This window comes from Cnephaeus nilssonii (assembly GCF_951640355.1).
Source record: "Cnephaeus nilssonii genome assembly, chromosome: 17".
NCBI classification, from domain to species: domain Eukaryota; kingdom Metazoa; phylum Chordata; class Mammalia; order Chiroptera; family Vespertilionidae; genus Cnephaeus; species Cnephaeus nilssonii.
The window spans coordinates 31,792,415-31,811,146 of record NC_137088.1 but is presented as its reverse complement, the minus strand read 5'-3'; the positions used below and the strand labels follow the sequence as shown (position 1 = coordinate 31,811,146).

The 18,732-nt window shown below is 42.8% G+C and overlaps 1 protein-coding gene across 2 annotated transcripts in view; it reads right to left on the bottom strand.

Moving 5' to 3' along the window:
* Positions 1-18,732, bottom strand: part of CLSTN2 (calsyntenin 2) — a gene marked incomplete at both ends in the record, with an annotated part of 541,803 nt that overhangs the window by 323,515 nt on the left and 199,556 nt on the right. For both annotated transcript variants that reach the window (XM_079795724.1, XM_079795725.1), the window contains one exon: positions 1,558-1,680. In XM_079795724.1, coding sequence (XP_079651850.1) covers positions 1,558-1,680 — 123 coding nt within the window. The remainder of the gene's footprint in view (positions 1-1,557; positions 1,681-18,732) is intronic.

The following is an 18,732-nucleotide window of genomic DNA, read 5'->3' as shown; positions in this document are numbered from 1 at the left end:
CTCTGCATTCTGACCTGATCCATCAACATAAACCAGAATCCTCCTTTTTTTATGCTCAATCTCCCAATCGCTAAAGGTTATGTCTGATTTTTTTTAAGCACAACAGTGTATGCCAAACCCAACATGTTCATAACCCAAACGTTTTTTGCTAGTGTTTGTTTTAAAATCTCATTTCCGGGGATTGTTAAGAATTGCTGATTAACCCCAATACCGTTTAGTTATGTCCAAGAAAGAGATGAGTTGGAATAGTCCCAGGCTGGCAAAGAGGTGGGGGAGACACCTCGTCGTTTGTGGAAAAGACAGTGAGGGATTTATACTTCCCAGTGGAATCTGGTGGAGCTGAGACTCAGGATGGCGGGAGGATGAATGGAAATGTCCCAACTCCACACACCACGGAAGTCACAGTCAGGTGGCCGCGGTGGTTATCATTCAACATAAAATCAAGATAAAGCCTTCTTCTGAGAGCCCAGAGCATCTCCCCCGTGCTCTGCAAGAATGCCTATGGGTTTGTCTTCACATAAGGCTGAATTTGCCCCATTTAACCCACCCCTCGCTCCTCACTTTATAATATTCTGTAATGAAAAAAGGCCCTTCACAAAGCTTATCTCTTCAAAGTGCAAAAGAACCAATTTTTTTTTTCTGCCCAAGGAGCTCATAATGTAGCAGACAAACTGTCAGAAAAAATAGACTTCATCATGGTGAAAACCTCAGCCCGGCACCCATCTATCATAAAGCAATCTTCTAGAAATCTTGAAAACCTTCATTAAATTTCCTGTCTATCTCCTGACAGTTATAAAATGTTAACAATATTACTCATGATGCAGGCATCTTCAGGAATTCTTTGTTCAGTCTCTCCGCCCCCTGCCATCACCCATCCCCTTCTCTTTGCCAAAAATCTATGGAAACATGAGACATGGCCGTACTCTTCACACACCCCACCTGGGACCTGGACTTTGCAGGCCAGAGAGGAAGTCGTCGTAGTCTTGAAGACAATGAGAAGGCTCTCTGTCCACAAGCTGCCCACTGCGAAATGGCACTGCCTTTGGGTTCCTCCTCCAGACGCAACACCCACTTTGAAGCTCAAGGGCACAGCTCTGTCCTACCTTTAGCAAATATTTCCTGGCCTGTTTTCGTTCCCTTTCCTCTTGCCAATCTACCAAGCTACAAGTTTTCACCTGTCTAGGATATGTGGGTAGTGGGGACAGTGGTCACTCAGTTTCTTGTGTCTGTAGGTCATCTTTCTAGAGATGATTTCCCTACGGAACTTACTGGCCCAACTTTTCCAACTTCCAGGGACCACTTCAGCAATATACCAGCCCTCAGAAGAAGAAGCCATAAGCATCTTGCGTGGGACGTGACACCAAGGACAAAAACCATATGGAGATACAGAATCCACACCAGAAATCAGAAGAGGCGGACAGCTTTGGAATCGCAGGCTGACCTGTAAGACGCACAGCATAGTGACAGCAGCTATAAAGCTGGCGCCTGGGCCTTATGAGGGTCCCCAGCTCATCTCCACAGCGAGCCCAGCCCAGCCAGGCTAAGCCGTCACCTTACCTGCGAAAGGAACTGGTGCGTCTTTGTCCAGGGCTACCAGTGGTGGGTCCAAAATGACTGTATCGTTGTTCTCAGTAATGACTCCATGATACGATGTCTCGATCCATGGCTTGTGCTTGTTGACTACGGGGGGGGGGGGGGGGGGGAAGATTGACATTGAAGATCATCATTTGAATAACTAATCCATAATAATAATATTAATATTGTACATGTATCCAGTCCTAGGCTCTCATTAACCACCATAGAGCCTGTTAAGTCTCATTTTATAGCCAAGGATGCTCCAGAGAAGTAAAGAGAGAGGTGTGACAGTTTGCTCCAGGCACACAGAAAGTGAGGCCAGCACCGAGACGCAAACACAGTTTGTGGCTGTAAAAGGTCATGGACCGTTTACCTTACACACCCCATTATTTCTATTTCTGGGTGCCCAGGATAGATATTGTCCAAAATTGATTAAAAGCTTTCATTCTCAAAAACTACCATCTATTAATAGATGTTTCAGAGTTGAAGTCCATGATCAATCAACAGACTAGGAGATTATGGCTGTGTGCTAGGATTTCTAAACTTATTTCTGACTTCAGCCTAATGTGACCCACAATTAGAAACTGGTACTGCATTTCATATACATACATGTACGTATAAGTACCAACATATCTGTAAAGATATAACAAACATTTAACTATTTCCTGATCATTTAAAGACCGTGTTATCTAAATAGTCTAAATTAGCCAACAATTCAAGTTTCTCTCCAATAATTTGACTAGATAAATGATATATTACCTAGTGAACAATTAATACATTTAAAATATGTATCAAATATACATTACTGGTTGAATTGTGTCCCCAAAAACATAGGTTGGGGTCCTAACCCCCAGTACCTTGAACTATGACTTGTTTGGAAATAGGGTCTTTATGGAGGTAATCAAGTTACAATGAGGCCATTAGGGCGGGACCCAATCTAAAATGACTGGTGTCCTTATAAAAAGGGAAAATTTCAACACAGAGACAGACATGGGCACGGGGAGAGCGCCATGGGAAGCCTGGAGTTGTGCTGTCACAAGTCAAGAAGCCACCAGCAGCCAGGAGAGAGCGTGCCGAGCAAGTAGGACCCTGCTGACCACCTGGTTTGCGACTTCTGGCCTCTAGAACTGTGAGACAGTACATTTCCGTTTTTCTCAGCCATCTAGTCTGTGGCACTTTGTGAAGGCAGCCCTAGAAAATGAATACAAGATACGTACATTCAACAGTGACTAATGAAGGGTCCAGAATTACAATGAGACGTGCCCTTATTGGTGTAATATTCCTGTGTGAGAATCTAACTGATGAATGTTCCATTTCTGCCAATTCCATCACCTTGATTTGGTCCTGGCCCCACTGTCTCCTATCCAGATAGCAGCCATGACTGGTCTTCCAGTAAGAAGTCTTGCCCCACCCTAATTCACCCTCCACACTGGCATGCTGAGTGGCCTTTCTAAAATATTAATCTGTTTACTCAACTGTGAGTGCCTCGGTTTGACCTTTTATTCCCCACGTAACCTCAGGTGCAGAGTAGGTGCTTTAGAAACAAAACAACAGGTTAGCAGAGCTCTAGAATAATCAAATGGATAGGATCCTGATGCCAAGCCTCACCCCCTGCTTCACAGTTTAAAAGTGTCATCACATACATAATGCTCCACACAACAGCTCGAGAGGTAGATGTGATTATTATAAAGCAATGAAGACACTGCTTCCACAGGTGTGACTTTCCAAGATGACCACAGCATTAATAACTAATAGTTGAGAAAATCAAAAACTCTTCCATACTCCATATCCAAAAAGCACGCATGCACACACACACACACACATTCATATTATATGTTATACACATTCTAATATATAACACCCACTTTAATATATATATATGTAATGTTTTATTACATATTTTTCAGTAAACAGGGCAAAGCAAGAGCTTCTAGATTTGAGAACAGCTTTACTGCAGTGGCTCCTGTGCATCAACCTGAGCCACCTTTTTGCTCCTTCTCACCTATTCCACAGCATTTATGAACTAACCCAGCGGTAGTTTAGTGGGGCAGGGACATATGCCTTGCTATTCTCAGGTCATGTCCCCTGGTGTCCATTTCCGCTGATTGAATCATTCCCAGGGCAGACAGCAGCTCTGTCTAGGGCAGGTCTGAAAGGGGCCGCATACTCATCCATGCTCACTTGTTGGTCTTTAATCCAGTGCTTCGTTATGGACCCAAAATAATTACAGCCACCTGGGCTGTCCCCATACTCCTTTGCTCTTTTATTAGCTATCACCACAAATGCAATGTAAATAATTTGCAGCTGTTGAGAGAAATAATCTTTTTTTCGCCCTTTCATTAAAGCTACGGGCCTATTCATTAGAAATATGGCCAGAGAATATGCCAGGAGCTCATATAGTGTTTCAGACTCATTGTGCCACTTGGCTCAGTGGTAGACCACAGAATCCAGTCACAGTTGCTGGGTTTCAGCCACGACTTAGCCAGTTCAGGGCTGGTCCTTTGCAAACCAGTTGGCCACAAAGACTTTTTACTCTCTCACCACTGGGGAATATAACACCACTCACAGGGTTGTCATGTCACTCAGATGGGCTGGGCACACACTCTGATGTTCCATTACTCAGACCCACCAACCTGCTCTCTGGGCGGTGACAGTGTCTGCAGGAGAGGTGATTATAGACCTTAAAGTTGAGGTTCGGCTCCCTCTTAGTGGGAATAGGTTTCTTTCCTTCTATCTACAGCCTGCCTCTCTTTTCTCCTATCACTACTACAGCTATTTGAATACCTATCATATATTAGATATTTTACATACATTCATTAATCCTCACAACAACTTTATTAGTATCTCATTTTGCAGATAGGAACTGAGGCTCAGAAGGGTTTAAATGTTCCCATTTTGGAAAATATGAATGTTAACATCCCTAAATTGTTCTCATGTCTTTCCCACTTTATTTATATATATTTTTAAATCCTCACATAAGGACATACATGTTTTTTATCCTCACTGAGGATATGTTTTTATTGATTTTAAAGAGAGAAGAAAGTGGGGGGGGGGCGGGAAGAAATATCGATTGGCTGCCTCCTGTACATGCCCTGACCTGGGATGGAACCTGCAATCTACATATGTGCCCTGACTGGGACTAAAACCCATAACCTTTTGGTGTATGAGATGACACTCCAATCAATTAAGCAATTCGGCCAGGGCTCTTTCCCACTTTATAACTTCCTTCAGGTCTATCTCAACTTTTGCTTTGTCAAGGTCGATAAACATTTGCATTTTGACATGTAACAAAAATTAAATCATGTTTTGGTTTCTCTATAAATCAAATCCTCAGGATTGCAAAACCAATAGCTTAAATTTACATTATCTTGACTATGAAGATATCATAGATGGCTGAGCCAAGTATTTTGCAAGCATTACTTTTCCTTCTTACTGGTCCAACAGTTGTTCCAAAAACACTAACTGAAGAGCAAAGTTGGAAGTCTTACACTACCTGATTTTAAGAGTTATTATAATGATACCCTAATGAAGAGAGTTTGCTATTGACATGAAGATGGACATATAATGAAAAGAAGGAATACAGAGTGAAGAAACAGATACACATACATAATGGCCAATTAATTTCTGACAAAGTTTCCAAGATAATTCAATGGAGGAAAAGGATGGTCTTGCCATTAAATGCTGCTGGAAAAATTAGAACCATATCCAAAATTACTTTTTTCAATCCTACTGCACAATCATATACAGAAATCATCTCTACATGGATTTTGGTCCTAAACACAGGAGTTAAATGATAAAAGAAAGCATAGGATAAAATCTTAACACCTTGGGTTAGGCAAAGATTTAAAGGGGCAAAATAAGCATGAACCATACAAGATAAAATTGACCCATAAATATCTAATTTTTGAAAATCACACTTAGAAAATATTTTTAAAACCACAGAATGGAAGAAAATATTTGCAAAACATAACTCATAAAGGATTTTTACCCATACATATAAAGAACTCTTGCAGCTCAATAATAAGACAAATAATCTGTTAAAAAATGGCAAAAAAAAGAGAGCAGACCTGTCACCAAAGTAAATATATGAACAGCAAATAAGAACATGAATAGATGCTCAACATTAATCGTCTTCAAAGATATGCAAACCTACAATGGGATACCAGCACCCTCCGCTGAATGGTTAAAATAAGACTGGCAATCCCAAGTTCTGATGACAATGTGAAGCAACTGGTCCGTTTGCTGGTAAGAATGTAAAAGAAGACATTTTGGAAAATGTTTTAGCACTTTGGAAAACAGTTTAGCAATTTCTTGTAAAATGACTCAGCAATTCCCTTCCTAGAATCTATCCAAGAGAACTGAAAACATGAATTACACAACAAGACTTGTATGTAAATGTTTATAGAATCTTTATTCAAAATAGTGCCAAGCTGGAAACTAAAATGGTCATCAACTAGTGAAAGGATAAACAAATTTCAGTATGTCCCTATAATGGACACACATTCAGTAATCAAAATAAATCACCTATTGATTCACACAACAAAGTGGATGAATACCCAAAGCATTTTGCTGGTGAAATGAAGTGAAAGAAGTCAGATACAAAAGACTACATGCTGTTTGATGACATTCATATGACATTCTAAAAAATGCCAAAGGATAAGGACAGATAACGGATCAGTAGTTGCTAGGGTCTGGGGGCAGGGTATGCTTGTAAGTGGGCACAAGGGAACTTTCTAAGATGCTGGAACTGTCCTGTATCTTTTTGTTGTTGTTGTCCTGCATCTTGATTGTGGTGATGGGTACACTTGTCTGCCTTTGTCAAACTTATCAATCTGACATTTCAAAATTTTATTATGTGTGAATTATGCCTCAATTAATATGGGGCAAGAATAAAGTCCTCATTCTCAAGGGACTCTCAGACTAGAGAGGGATCCATGATAAGGAAATCATATAATCATAACCTATGGTAGAAGGTCAATAAGAAGAGAAAAAGCAGAGTGCTATGAGAAAAGAGAGGAAAAGCACCAACTCAGATGGTAATCCAGAATTACTTCCTGGAAAAGTAGATTCTAAGTCATGAGCAATAGGAATTAAGCCAGGATGAAGGATGTGGAGGATCCCAGACAGAGGAACATGCATAGGCACAGGCCCAATAGGAAAAGCACCTGGTTCACCGTGGGGGGAAATGTGAACAGATCCATTTGGCTGGAGAACAAAGTCTGAGGGGCAAAGCCAGCCAAGAGGCTGGACAGACAGGTAGCATCTACATCACCCAGGGTTCACTGGCAAGCATGGAATCACCCAGAGACACTTCCAAACCTTCATGGAATACTCAAGAACCATCTCCTTTCCAGAGAGAAGCAATGGGTGTTGATCCTGTGGCTTAGCTGTTATTTCTTACTTAATCAGTTCCCTCCCCTGACAAATGTTTTCCCTTTTTGTTCCAAGAGATTGAAACCAATCAGTTCATGCTTTGCTCCATTTAGATATAACTTCAGAACTGAGTTCTTCCATTCTTCACAAGATAATATCCCTCTTTGCTACAACTCTTCTTGAGCCTGAGCTCTGTCATACCATGCCCCCTTAACACCGCTTTTTGACTCTGTCTTGTCTTTTTCTCTGTGATGTTTCAGTATCTAGAAAATCTGTGTGCTCACATAGAAGAAACACCAGTGTGCTATTTCTGCTCCACTTATGGAGAAATTACTAGTAGATCTCCCACCCAACGTGCCCTTAACTAAAGCACAGACGCATTCTTGGGAGCACACCTTGGCTCTCTTCTCTTTGCTCCCACCTCTGAAAAGGTGCATTAATACTCAATGCAAGCATCAGGGCCAAGTGGCTGATGGTTTACCCTTTGAATCTTTCTACTTTCATCCTGGAGTTGACCCTCTGGCCATTGCTAGCTCCTTGATCCGCAGAACTCCAATATTTCTCGCTGGGTAAAGTAAACTGTGAGTAAAAAACATGCTGTACTGACTGCAAAATGCTCTAGTGAGGTTAACTACACCCTAGTAAATAGGTCATTCTAGACATTAGGCTGGTCCCTATCCCGTCATGCCCAACTCCCCCGTCTAACCTGATCCCCTGGTAGAGCTATGTAGACCACTGTGGACATCTAACTCATGAAGAAACTGATGGGTAGAGTAGGCTGGGCCAGTTGATTAGAGATTTAAATTTTCATTTAAGAGACCCAGAAATTATAATTTGCTTGGCGACGGGCACATGAGAAAAAAAGTTCAGAAGGAGTTGTGACTGTCATTCATGCAATTATCAGTCAAGGTTTAGGGGAAGCTGAGAAGCCATGAAAATCAGAGGAAGCTAATCTTCCAGGACACAGAGAATCTGAGAGCCAACACGCAGAGAGAAGAGAAGCACCCCAGCAGCTGCTGGAGAACTGGAGGCTCCCACTCCTGCTTTCCAATCCAGGCCTGCTCACCCTGCATGGACGTGTCAGCCTGCCATGGGTGTCTGAAGTTGCCAAGGGAAGCCTTTCACTAGTTCTTCTCACAACCACCGGTTACAAAAATGCGTACTAGTTTGAGTGGGTGTCCGTTCTTGCTATAAAGTGATTCCTAACTACTATAATTATAATAGCATTTTTAAAAAGTCATTCTATTCCCTACTTCAGAGTGAGAGTGGGAGTGGCCTGTGTAGGTGAGTGGTAAGCCTACTAAAGGCAAAGCTGATCCTACACTCCCCTGCCTGGGATCCATCAGCAACTCTCTGCCCTCAACCACAAGATTAGGTGAAGCCACCAAAAGACTTCAACTCCCTCATTTACCCATGCCTTTGCCTTCATGGTGACATCTATTCCTCTCCTCTAATTCCTTCCAGAGTCATCTCCAGCCCCACCTCCTCCACTTGTGATCCTCTGCACACCCACCCTGTACTGCCTGCTCTCATTGCTATTAGCTGCTTCCCTGTCCCTCTCTCCCATGGAACTGTGAGCCCTCTTGAGGGAAAGGCAGTATCCTAGGTGTGATGATGTTCACAGGTCCCAATACAGTGACCAGCACATTGATACGTGAGCTGAGCACACCTTTGCCTTGCCGGCACCTGTAATGCCTGAAGCAATTAGCAGCACTTTGATTCCAATGAGCAGGTACTCTTACATTACCCAAAGAGAAAAAGAGCATGCCTCCCAAATCATAGGGTGACATTTGCCATCACTTAATTAGAGGCAATGTATATCTCTTGCTAAAGGTACCAATTAGAGAGTTTTAAATACAAATTCCATGTGTGTGACTCACATATGCAAAGATTCACAGAAAATGAGGGTTACATTGTACTGTTTTAATTGGGTGGAAACACTCTTGAGGAAAAGATGACCGAGTCATTAATCCTCAACTGCTTGGTAGGTGCTTTTAGTGAGGGTGGAACATTGCTTTCCTTCCCTTCCTCCCTCCTTTTCCTCCATCCATTTATCCATCATTCCTACTTTTTCTTTCTTTCCTCCTGTCTCTTTCTATTCATAAATACTCACTTGTTGGAAGCCTGGGATGAACCGTGTGCCATTATCATTGGGTGCTGGCATCTGGGCCAGGAGCAGAACTAGGAAGAATTGAGCACTGGGGGTTGTGCAATCTTACAAAAGTGGGATTTTCAATTGTCTCTACACAAGCCATCTGGATAAAGCCAATCACCCAAAGCTTGCTCTAAGACAGACCCTGAAGTTGGGTGCGGGGCATACTGTGCTAAATGTCATAGTGCTGTCACTAGGTAAGCAACTGTGTAAACAGGGTGTCCTAGCTGAGTCTTTCAATTTTTCCCAGACCTCTGTTCTCTCTCCTCTATAAAATGGAGGTAGTACCATCCCTCAGGGTTGTTGGGGAGAAGATAAAATGAGACCCTGAGTCAGAGCTGACTCTGTGGTGACCAGCACCTCATATGTCCCCAGCAAAGGCATTTTGATTCTGAACCTCCACACTCACAGGCTGGGGTGAGAATCCACATGGGACCCAGAGTTCCCCAGATAGACAATTCCCAAGTCACCCAATACATGTGTTGGTAGGCTAAAGATCTAACAGAGGCCTAGGTTTCATATCCAGGGTCTGGGAAGATTATATGAAATCTGTGAAGATTAGGAGCCATTCAGTAAAAGATCATTTAGAATATAAAAGGGGGGAGAGGGGAATGTGATGGTTTAATGTTCTCATTTAGTTGCAAGAACCAGCCCATTTTTCCACACAAAATGTCTTACCTATTGAACAACGTTATTGGAGTGAAGTGTGCACTAAATTGTTATATCTGTAATTCCTCAAGATTGTTATTACTTCAATATCTCATACTTCACTGCATTTTAAACATCTTAACCCCTAAAACCAGCCCTAACTTACTTTATAATGTATGCTACTAAATGTAATTGTCTAAAACTCTTTCTGTAATTGCATTGTTCAACCACTACATAATGAATCAGGTACAGCCACTCCTGAGGGCCTACTCTGTGCCAGGCTTTAGAGTTGTGATCTCATTAAATCCTCACAACTACCCCTGTGAGAGGGCAGCACGGGCTCATTTTCATGGATGAGGTTATGGGGGCTCAGAGAACTTAAGGAAATCATATAATGTCAGGAAACAAATGAAAAAACTGAGATCCCATCCCACTTGGTAATTCTTGCCCCTAAGCAGAGGTCAGTGCAACAGCACATACTTGTTTCCATCTCCTATGGTCAAGCCTTGGAGCAAGCGCTCTGAGGGGACACAAGGAGACAAAACAGCCATGACTGAGACCAACTGGAGAACAGGGTTTTCCAGAGAAACAGAATCAATAGGAGGTAGATAGAGATAGAGACAGAGACGGAGATAGAGAAAGTGAAAGAAATAGAGATAGAGATAGAGATACAGATAGAGCAACGTTCATGCACATATGTATATACGTGTGTGTGTGTGTGTGTGTGTGTGTGTGTGTGTGTATATATATATATATATATATATATATATATATATATATATATATGGTATATATAAAGGAATTGGCTCACCCCCTAGCAATGGGCAAGGAGACACCTGTTTGGTGATATCGCTCTGATATCAATCAGGGGCAAAGCAGATGTACAGTCCTTAGTTTATCCTAGCTTGAACTCTCTGGACTCATGCTCTCTGGGGTTTCCCAGGCACACATGATCTCACTCATTTGTGGAATATTATGAACAACATAAACTGATGAACAAAAACAGATCCAGAAACAGAGAAACATCGATCAGACCGTCAAACCTTAGAGGGACGGTAGGTGAGGGTGGGGGGAAAGGGGAGAGATCAACCAAAGGACTTGTATGCATGCATATAAGCCTAACCAATGGACACAGACAACAGGGGGGTGAGGGCATGAGTGGGGGGTGGGGTAGGAGGGTAATGGGGGGATAAGGACACATATGTAATACCTTAATCAATTAAAAAATTTAAAAAATAAATAAAGGAATTGGCTCACACAATCGCGGGAGGCTGGCAAATCTGAATCTGTGGGGCAGCCTGCAGACTGAAAGCTCAGGCAGGAGTTGATGCTACAGTTGAGGCAGAATTTCTTCTTTCCTAAGAAAACCCAGTTTTTGCTCTTGAAACCTTTCAACTGATTGGAGGAGGCCTACGCACGTTATTGAGCGTAATCTCTTTTATGTAAAATCAATTGAGTGTAGATGTTAACCAGAATACCTTCACAGCAACACCAGATTAGTGAATAACTAGGTACTATAACCTAGCCAAATTGACAAATAAAACTAACCATCACTCCCAACCAAGAATCTTTTAAAATGTTGTATTCAAAATGGGTGAGAAGATTTGATGTGACAGTGTAAATTCCTTTTAACCTCAGATAGAAACACCATCTTTTTGTTTCTCTCCTGGTAAACTAATAAATAAAGCCTTTGTGGTATATGCTATCAGCTTTGTTCTAGAGGGTAGCAAATGTGTGATACATTTTTATTGTAAATTCCATTTCATGCCTTAGATCCCAAGATGTTCAGAATGACGAATGGCAATTATCTGGTTTACAGTATATTCACTGCAAAATGTTCACCTGCTTCTCAATGCTTCAGGAAGAAAGCACTGGCAGGCCAATTTCACTTCTTATTTATGTGGACTGTTATCTGCATGTCTCCAGCCCTGGCTCCTTCCTGGGAAGTTGTGGAATATCAGAGGGAGAAGATGGGCAAAAAAAGCCTTCCCTCCACCAAAAATTACACAATCATAATAAAGCTGCAAGCCATCCTCACAATCAGCCCTGAGCATCTGGCTAGCAGACAAGATGGTTCTATTTACAGTCAATGTCTGCACCCCCACCTGCTCAGCTAAGTTCAGGCACCACTGACTTAGGGAGGCATTCTCTGAGCCTCCCCCTCCTCTCTACCCCTAAACACATACCCCAGACTGAATCAGGTCTCTCTTCTTATCCTCCCATAGCCCCCCTGCCTATCCGTAGCACAGTAAGGACTACACTGGGCTGGAAATACACTTCTGCGTCTTTCCTCTATGTTTTTCATGTCTGTACCTCTAACCCTTACACAACAGTTCTCAAAGTAAATTCTTGGGGATCCCTGAGACTTAGTAGTTTTATTTTCATAAAAGTACTAAGATACTACTTGCTTTCTTTGCTCTCATTCTCTTTGGGGTTTTCCAGAGGCTATAGAACATAATAATGCAACAGATTGAATGCAGAAGCAGTTATGAGAATGCCACTGTCTTATACTAAGGTAGACATTAGCAGAAAATGTAAAACAATGGCATTCTCCTCACTATATTTTAATTTCGATAATGTAGCTATTTTTAACAAAAGTATGTTATTCTTGTCGATATGCAATGGATTTATTACAATTTTAACCAAATTAATAAATACATATTTTAAATATTTTATTAGCTTTAATTAATGCAATACATAGCAATAGGTATAACCCACACCAAAAACAAACAACAAAAAAACACTTTGCCATTTCTGCTTCAACCGTCTCCAGCTGCCCATCACACATAGAATCAATTTTAAACTTCTTCCCATTGTCTATGAGACTCATTCCCAACTCATCCCCCACCACATTTCCTCCTTAATGCCCTGATATGTTTAAGGGTATTAAGGAGTTCTGAGACAAAAAAGTTTGCTATATGATGTAGCAAAGGACTTATAACGTAGTACATACTACTAATGCAGGAAGAAGGAGAAGAGGCGTGCATGGAGAGAACAAAGAGACAGAGGGGAGGGAGGGAAAGAAAGGATATCTAAAGCTGTCAAGGCTAGACTCACAGTCATTTCTTAGAATCAGCTCAGTTGGGCGAAAGTCAATCAATGTGGTGGCAATATCAGTCCTTTCTCTGGTTCTGGTTGTGAAAGAAAATCAACTGGTTGACTGAATGGCTTGCACACCGATGGCTGAGCTATCATGTAGGTAAAAGAGCCTCTGATTCTTTTGTAGAAAGAAAGAGGATCATCTTCTCTTGCTGTGTGAACTTGAGCACATGCTATCAAGAGAATAATTGTCTGAAATCACAGTCCTTATATCTCTTGCAACCTGGTTGGAGAAACCGCCATAAAAAGAAATAAACTTCATAAATCATTCCTGCAAAAGGCATCAAAGGTTAAAAGCATCATGATGAATTTCTGAAATAAATCTGTGCTCTGAATTTTCAGAGTGTTTGGGAGGCAACCAGGGTGTCTCAAAAGAGAAATCATGATCTTAGCGATTTTAAAGGGTAACACCATTGTTTAAGGTGTCAATTTCAGCTAGAGGTAAACAGAATAGGTGTTTGCCAGCCTGAAGATTCTCTCAGTGCTCAAGGCTTCCTTCCCAAAAGAGATGCATGAGATCTGATCTTGACTTCACCAGTTCTAGGTGTGGGGCCTGGCACATGATAGGTGCTCAACAAATGTGTGTTAAAAGGTCAATGAATGAATGTGCTCTTACTGCCTGTGCCAATTATCTGTGCAAAGACCCATGTACACCGATTCTTCCCCAAATATCAATTCTCTTCACTTTGATTTCTGGTTTGAACACTTCTGATGGACATTTTCCTTTCGATGGATCAAGAGAATTTTGTTTTCAATGTACACCAATATTATTTCTAGATATAACTAAATGAGGAATAAACAGGGAAAACAAAGAGGATGGATGGACAGAGTCCAAGAAGGACACCGGCCCAAGCTAAGCACTGGCCTGGAACCGTGTAGCAAGTAACGAGAAGAATTCCATGGAACTGAGAAGGTCCCAGGAGGAAAAGTAACTCCTGATTCATGAAATCAGATTGTCACAGGACATTTGGATGGGGAACAAGACATGCTTATTATCAGCAACAAAGCACACAAATATATTAGCAATTAGCTGATTTAGGAGAGTCTAAGAGGTTCTTATGAATACAGAATGATACATGAAATTAATTATGCAGAGCTCATTATATTGAATTTAAGATGAGTATCATATCATTGATAGTGTATTATTTAGTGTACCATATATTAGTGAAAATTTGATATTTACAAAAATGTTTATATGTTAATTTCAACATCATTTTCTCCTTTTTAAAAAACTAGGATTGAATTTCTCCAGTGATGCCTCCTCCCATTGGACATTTTTCCAGGAACTCACTCTACTTCCCAAAGGGCATGGGTAAGGCTTTTGGAGGTGGGGGAGGGGAAGGAAGAGGAGGGGAGGGGAAAGGAGAGGAGAAAAGGGTAAGGGAGGGGAGAGCAGGGGAGAGGAGGGGAGAGAAGGGGAGAAGAAGGGAGGAGAGGGGAGGAGGAAAGAGTAGGAGAGGGGAGGGGAGAGGGGAGAGAAAACATGAATAAGGATATAATGTTTCTTACTGTTATATCTTGGGCCTAAAAAGTTTGGAAATGGGTTTTTGAGATTGATTGACAGATTGTAATCATAATGCAGCAAACCTTCATGACTCTGTCCTGGAATTCTGGAATCCCTTGCCTTACTAGGTTATTCCATGACTGTGGGGATCAGTGATGGTGGGCATTCATCAAGTGTGTAATGAACTTGATTGACAGTATATTTGCATGGTGGTCATTTCACTATCATCCTAGGGCAGTGATGGCGAACCTATGACACGTGTGTCAGCACTGACACGCGTAGCCATTTCTGATGACACGTGGTCGCTGAGGCGGCCGCATGCCGAGGATGAAACATTTGCTGCTCCTGAGGATGAAACATTTGTGAAATAATGTTTTTTCCTCAAAGTGACACACTACCCGAGTTATGCTCAGTTTTTTGGCGAAGTTTGACACACCAAGCTCAAAAGGTTTCCCATCACTGTCCTAGGGTTTTCCAGTGCACCAGGCAAACAGAATTCTTGGGCATACTCAAGTTGCCTTAGATGCAGCCCCTGGCTTTGTGAGACAGGAAAGGCAAGGATGTTCAGCTTTTGAATACAAGTGAGCTACCTGCTTTTGTCTTAAAGATGAGTCCCCTCAGGTATCATTTATCATTTCCATTCAAATGTCCCGTAAGCCCTCACCTCTGGCTGCCATTTGAAAACAGAAAGTAACTTTTTTTTTTCCTTCCCAGGCCTGTTCCTCACCTAATGTCACCATCTCAGAAAATGGCACCATTGTTGCTGTTCAAAAAACACCCCCGGAGAAAAACAAACAAACAAACAAACAAACAAAAAAACCCCGGAGGCACCTTGATTCCTGCCTTTCCCTAATAGTCTCTCCACGTCCACCATAATCCATCAGCAGGTTCTGGCATTTCTACATCAACCTAATAGAATGTGGACCTTCTCTTCCTCTCACCTGCTAACATCCCTTCCCCAGCCAATACCACCCCTTGTCTGAAACTCTGTAAGAACCTTTTAATTTGCCTCCATGTTTCCACTCATCCCCTACAATCCCCTTTCCATAAAGCTTCTAGAGTGATGGTTTCAAGAAGAAAATCTGATCATAAAGCAGCCATAGCCATTTCTGCTTCGACCGTCTCCAGCTGCCCATCACACTTAGAATCAATTTTAACCTTCTTCCCATTGTCTATGAGACTCACTCCCAACTCATCCCCCACCACATTTCCTCACCCACTATGGTCTAAGCACAATGGTTTCCGTTTTACTACGCATATTCACCAAGCCCAGTCTTAGCTTCGGGTGTCTGTTCCCTCTGTCTGGAATTCTCGCCCCCCACCCCACCACCACCCCTATCCCATGACTAGTTCCTTCTCATCCTTCAGCCCTTAGCTCAGACTTCAAAGAACCTCTTCCTGAAGACCTCATCTGAAGTATCTTCTCCTTGCCCAACTGCTATTACACCTGCATTCTTTTCATTACAATGATCACTCCTAAAATTACCTTTTGCAAGTCTTGACTTTTTTATTGTCTGTCTAGTCCCTCTGGAATGGAGGCCCAGAGAACAGGGGCATTATCTGTCTTACCCATCTCTGTTTCTCCAGAGATAAGACAGTGCTTGGCCCATGGTATGGTTGATAAATACATGCTGAGTCATTGAATGAACTAGCACCCATCATGATTATTGATGATATCAGAAAAGTGTCTTTCTGACACGAGCCCTCTTCTTATGGAGCCCTTTCCTGATTCAGCTCAGCTCCCTCTGGAAGCCCCATTCCCAACTTGATGTGATCTCTCATCTCCCAGGCTGTCATCACAACCCTCTCTTCCACCTCCTCATTATCCCCAAGACACCAATGATGGAACATACTTAGACATTATCCATGTTAAGGTTCTCATTTTCATTCGAAGAGAATCTGAGAACTGCAAAGGAATGAAATGGATGAGGCTTATAAAGAAGGAATTCAGTGTAGTAACGATTGTGAGAATCGCCTCTTTGATTCACCTGGACCTTGATTTTTTAACCTCAAACCTCCCAACACATACAGGTGCACCCAGCCCTTAGCTCTTTCCACAGTGCCTGCTGCCTGAAGCTGGTAACCGGTTAGCAGGGCCTGCCTAGCACTGAAGTGGGCAGGCCAGCTCTGCACGCTACTGGGCAGAATGTCAAAGCTCCAAGCCAGAGCTCTCACCAAATTCTCACCATAGGTAAGTGGCTCCAATCCTGAGGAGTGACACAGTCAAGTCCCATGCTTTTCTCTAGAGTGATTTGTTTTGTTAACTGCCTGGCAGCCCCTTGTATTCCCTGCACCAATGGGCACACCTGCTCCTCCATCCCTACATCTTTGTAAAGCATCTTCTGCCTATAGTCTGAGCAACAAGGCCCAGAAACGGAGCTGAGAGGAGCCATGCAGGAGACAGTGCCAGGACCCCCTCTCTCAACAGTGAAAGCTGAAATCTCATCTCCTCCTCTACAGGAATTTAACAAGTGCCACACAGTGCACTGGCATACAATTCTGGAATCTCCATAAACCAAGCTCTCTGAGGCACCACATAAATCAGGCAGTCACCCAAGCTCCACAGCCAATGTGGCTCCAGGAACAGGTAGATTAGGTGTCCTTTGGGAATGTGTGAGTAGAAGTTAGTGCATGTGGGGACATACCTTGGACCTAGGGCCTGTCCCCAGGGTTTGCACCTAGCAGGCTCTCTTTAAGTAGCTCTTGGATTCATGAAGCACTTATGTCTGGGATATGTAGGGCAGCTCCAGCTCCACTGAGCATGGACTAGGAGAATATGGGATTTCCTACAGCACAGGGGACGAGGACTGGCTGTAAAGCAGATCTTTATGATATGGATGCTTAACTCTGGGGGTTGAGCAGGGAAGCAACTCCATTGCATGGCAACTAACTTTCAAAACGGCTCCCACCCACAAATAAGGCCAGGAATGTGAACACTGATTGCCCATGTACACAGTGTAGGCCATGGGTAACAATTCATTCAACAAATATTCATTTAATGAGTAACTATTGTATGTGGGAGGGGCTATGCTAAGTATTGGAGGTACAGCACTAAGTAATTACACCAGTAATTAAATTGGGATAAGGACTAAGAAAGATAAGTACAGGACCTATTTGAGGTTGTTGGAGGGACCCCCTTTCAAAAGTGACAACTGAGAGGAATAGAAGATGTTCTGAGAAGAAAGAAGTACATGGGAAAGAGTCAGATTGAAGAAGGTCAAAAATCCAGATATATACCTCTACTCCTCCCTTCTCTCTCATCTGTTAACTCATCCATTACCATGACTATATGTCACCCCTCCTAGAAATGTCTCTTCGGTGCCTGCTTTCCATCCTCACTGCCTAGGCCAAGCCCCTGTCATTGCCCCCAGAGTGCTGCAACTGCCCCAACGGTCTCTCGTGAGCAGAGGGGCCATGTGAAACTAGATCAATGCGTGTTTGACTCCACCATTGCCATGCTGCTGTTGTTGTCATTCCTGGTTTCTATTGGTGCAGCACCTACACTATGTGCCGGGAACCGTACCATGCTGTTGCAGGTTCAGTTCCCTGGGAAGCAGACTCTAGAGTTTAGTGTGCAGGGTGTTTCGTTGGGAATATTTTGGGATCACAGCTGTGGAAGAGAAGGGAAGGAAGCAGGAAGGGCAGAGGGCAAAGAGGAGCTGGGAAGCAGGCTCAGCAAACCCCCAGCCATGCTGTAGAGCTTGACTGGCTCTTTCCGAGTTGTCCTGGGATGGCCTAAGATGAATGAGCCTTACCGCTCTTGTACTCATCAGTCACTGAATGGGGGCCACCCTGGAAGGGGTTTAGCTTTGGGCAAGATGCCTCTCCGAAGCTGAGGCAATTCCTGAAGGCGCTGACAGCTGAGAGCTGTCTCTGCCAACCGTTCTTCCAGTAGCTGGGGCAAGTGGTACTTTACTGAAGTGGTGTCTAAGTGGAACCCTGCAGGGTTCATCATATAGGTGCTTTCATATGTCACTTTGAAAACTCACAATAATCCAAAATGTAGATATCATCTCCATTTTACAGAATAGAAACCAAGGCATGGAGAGAGTATCTTTCCACCAAAGTTCTACAACTGGATTTGAACTCAGTTCTGATGTCACAGCTTTAGGCTTGTGTCACTGAACAATATTCCTTCCTTCCATGCAAGTGGGTAGTGGCTCAAACTGTGCCCCCTCACAGCCTGGGCACATGATGGACCTACCTTTTCTTGGAATACCGAGGAGGACAAGAGGCAGAAGCAGTATGTTTGAGTCAGTCTGGATGTGAATGCAGTGTAACACCAAGTGTACTCACCTGTACCTTTGTTATTGGGGTGGTGCCTCATCTTAGGTCACATTCAGGACCCCAGGACATGGTACCAGGGCTAGGACTCATGGAT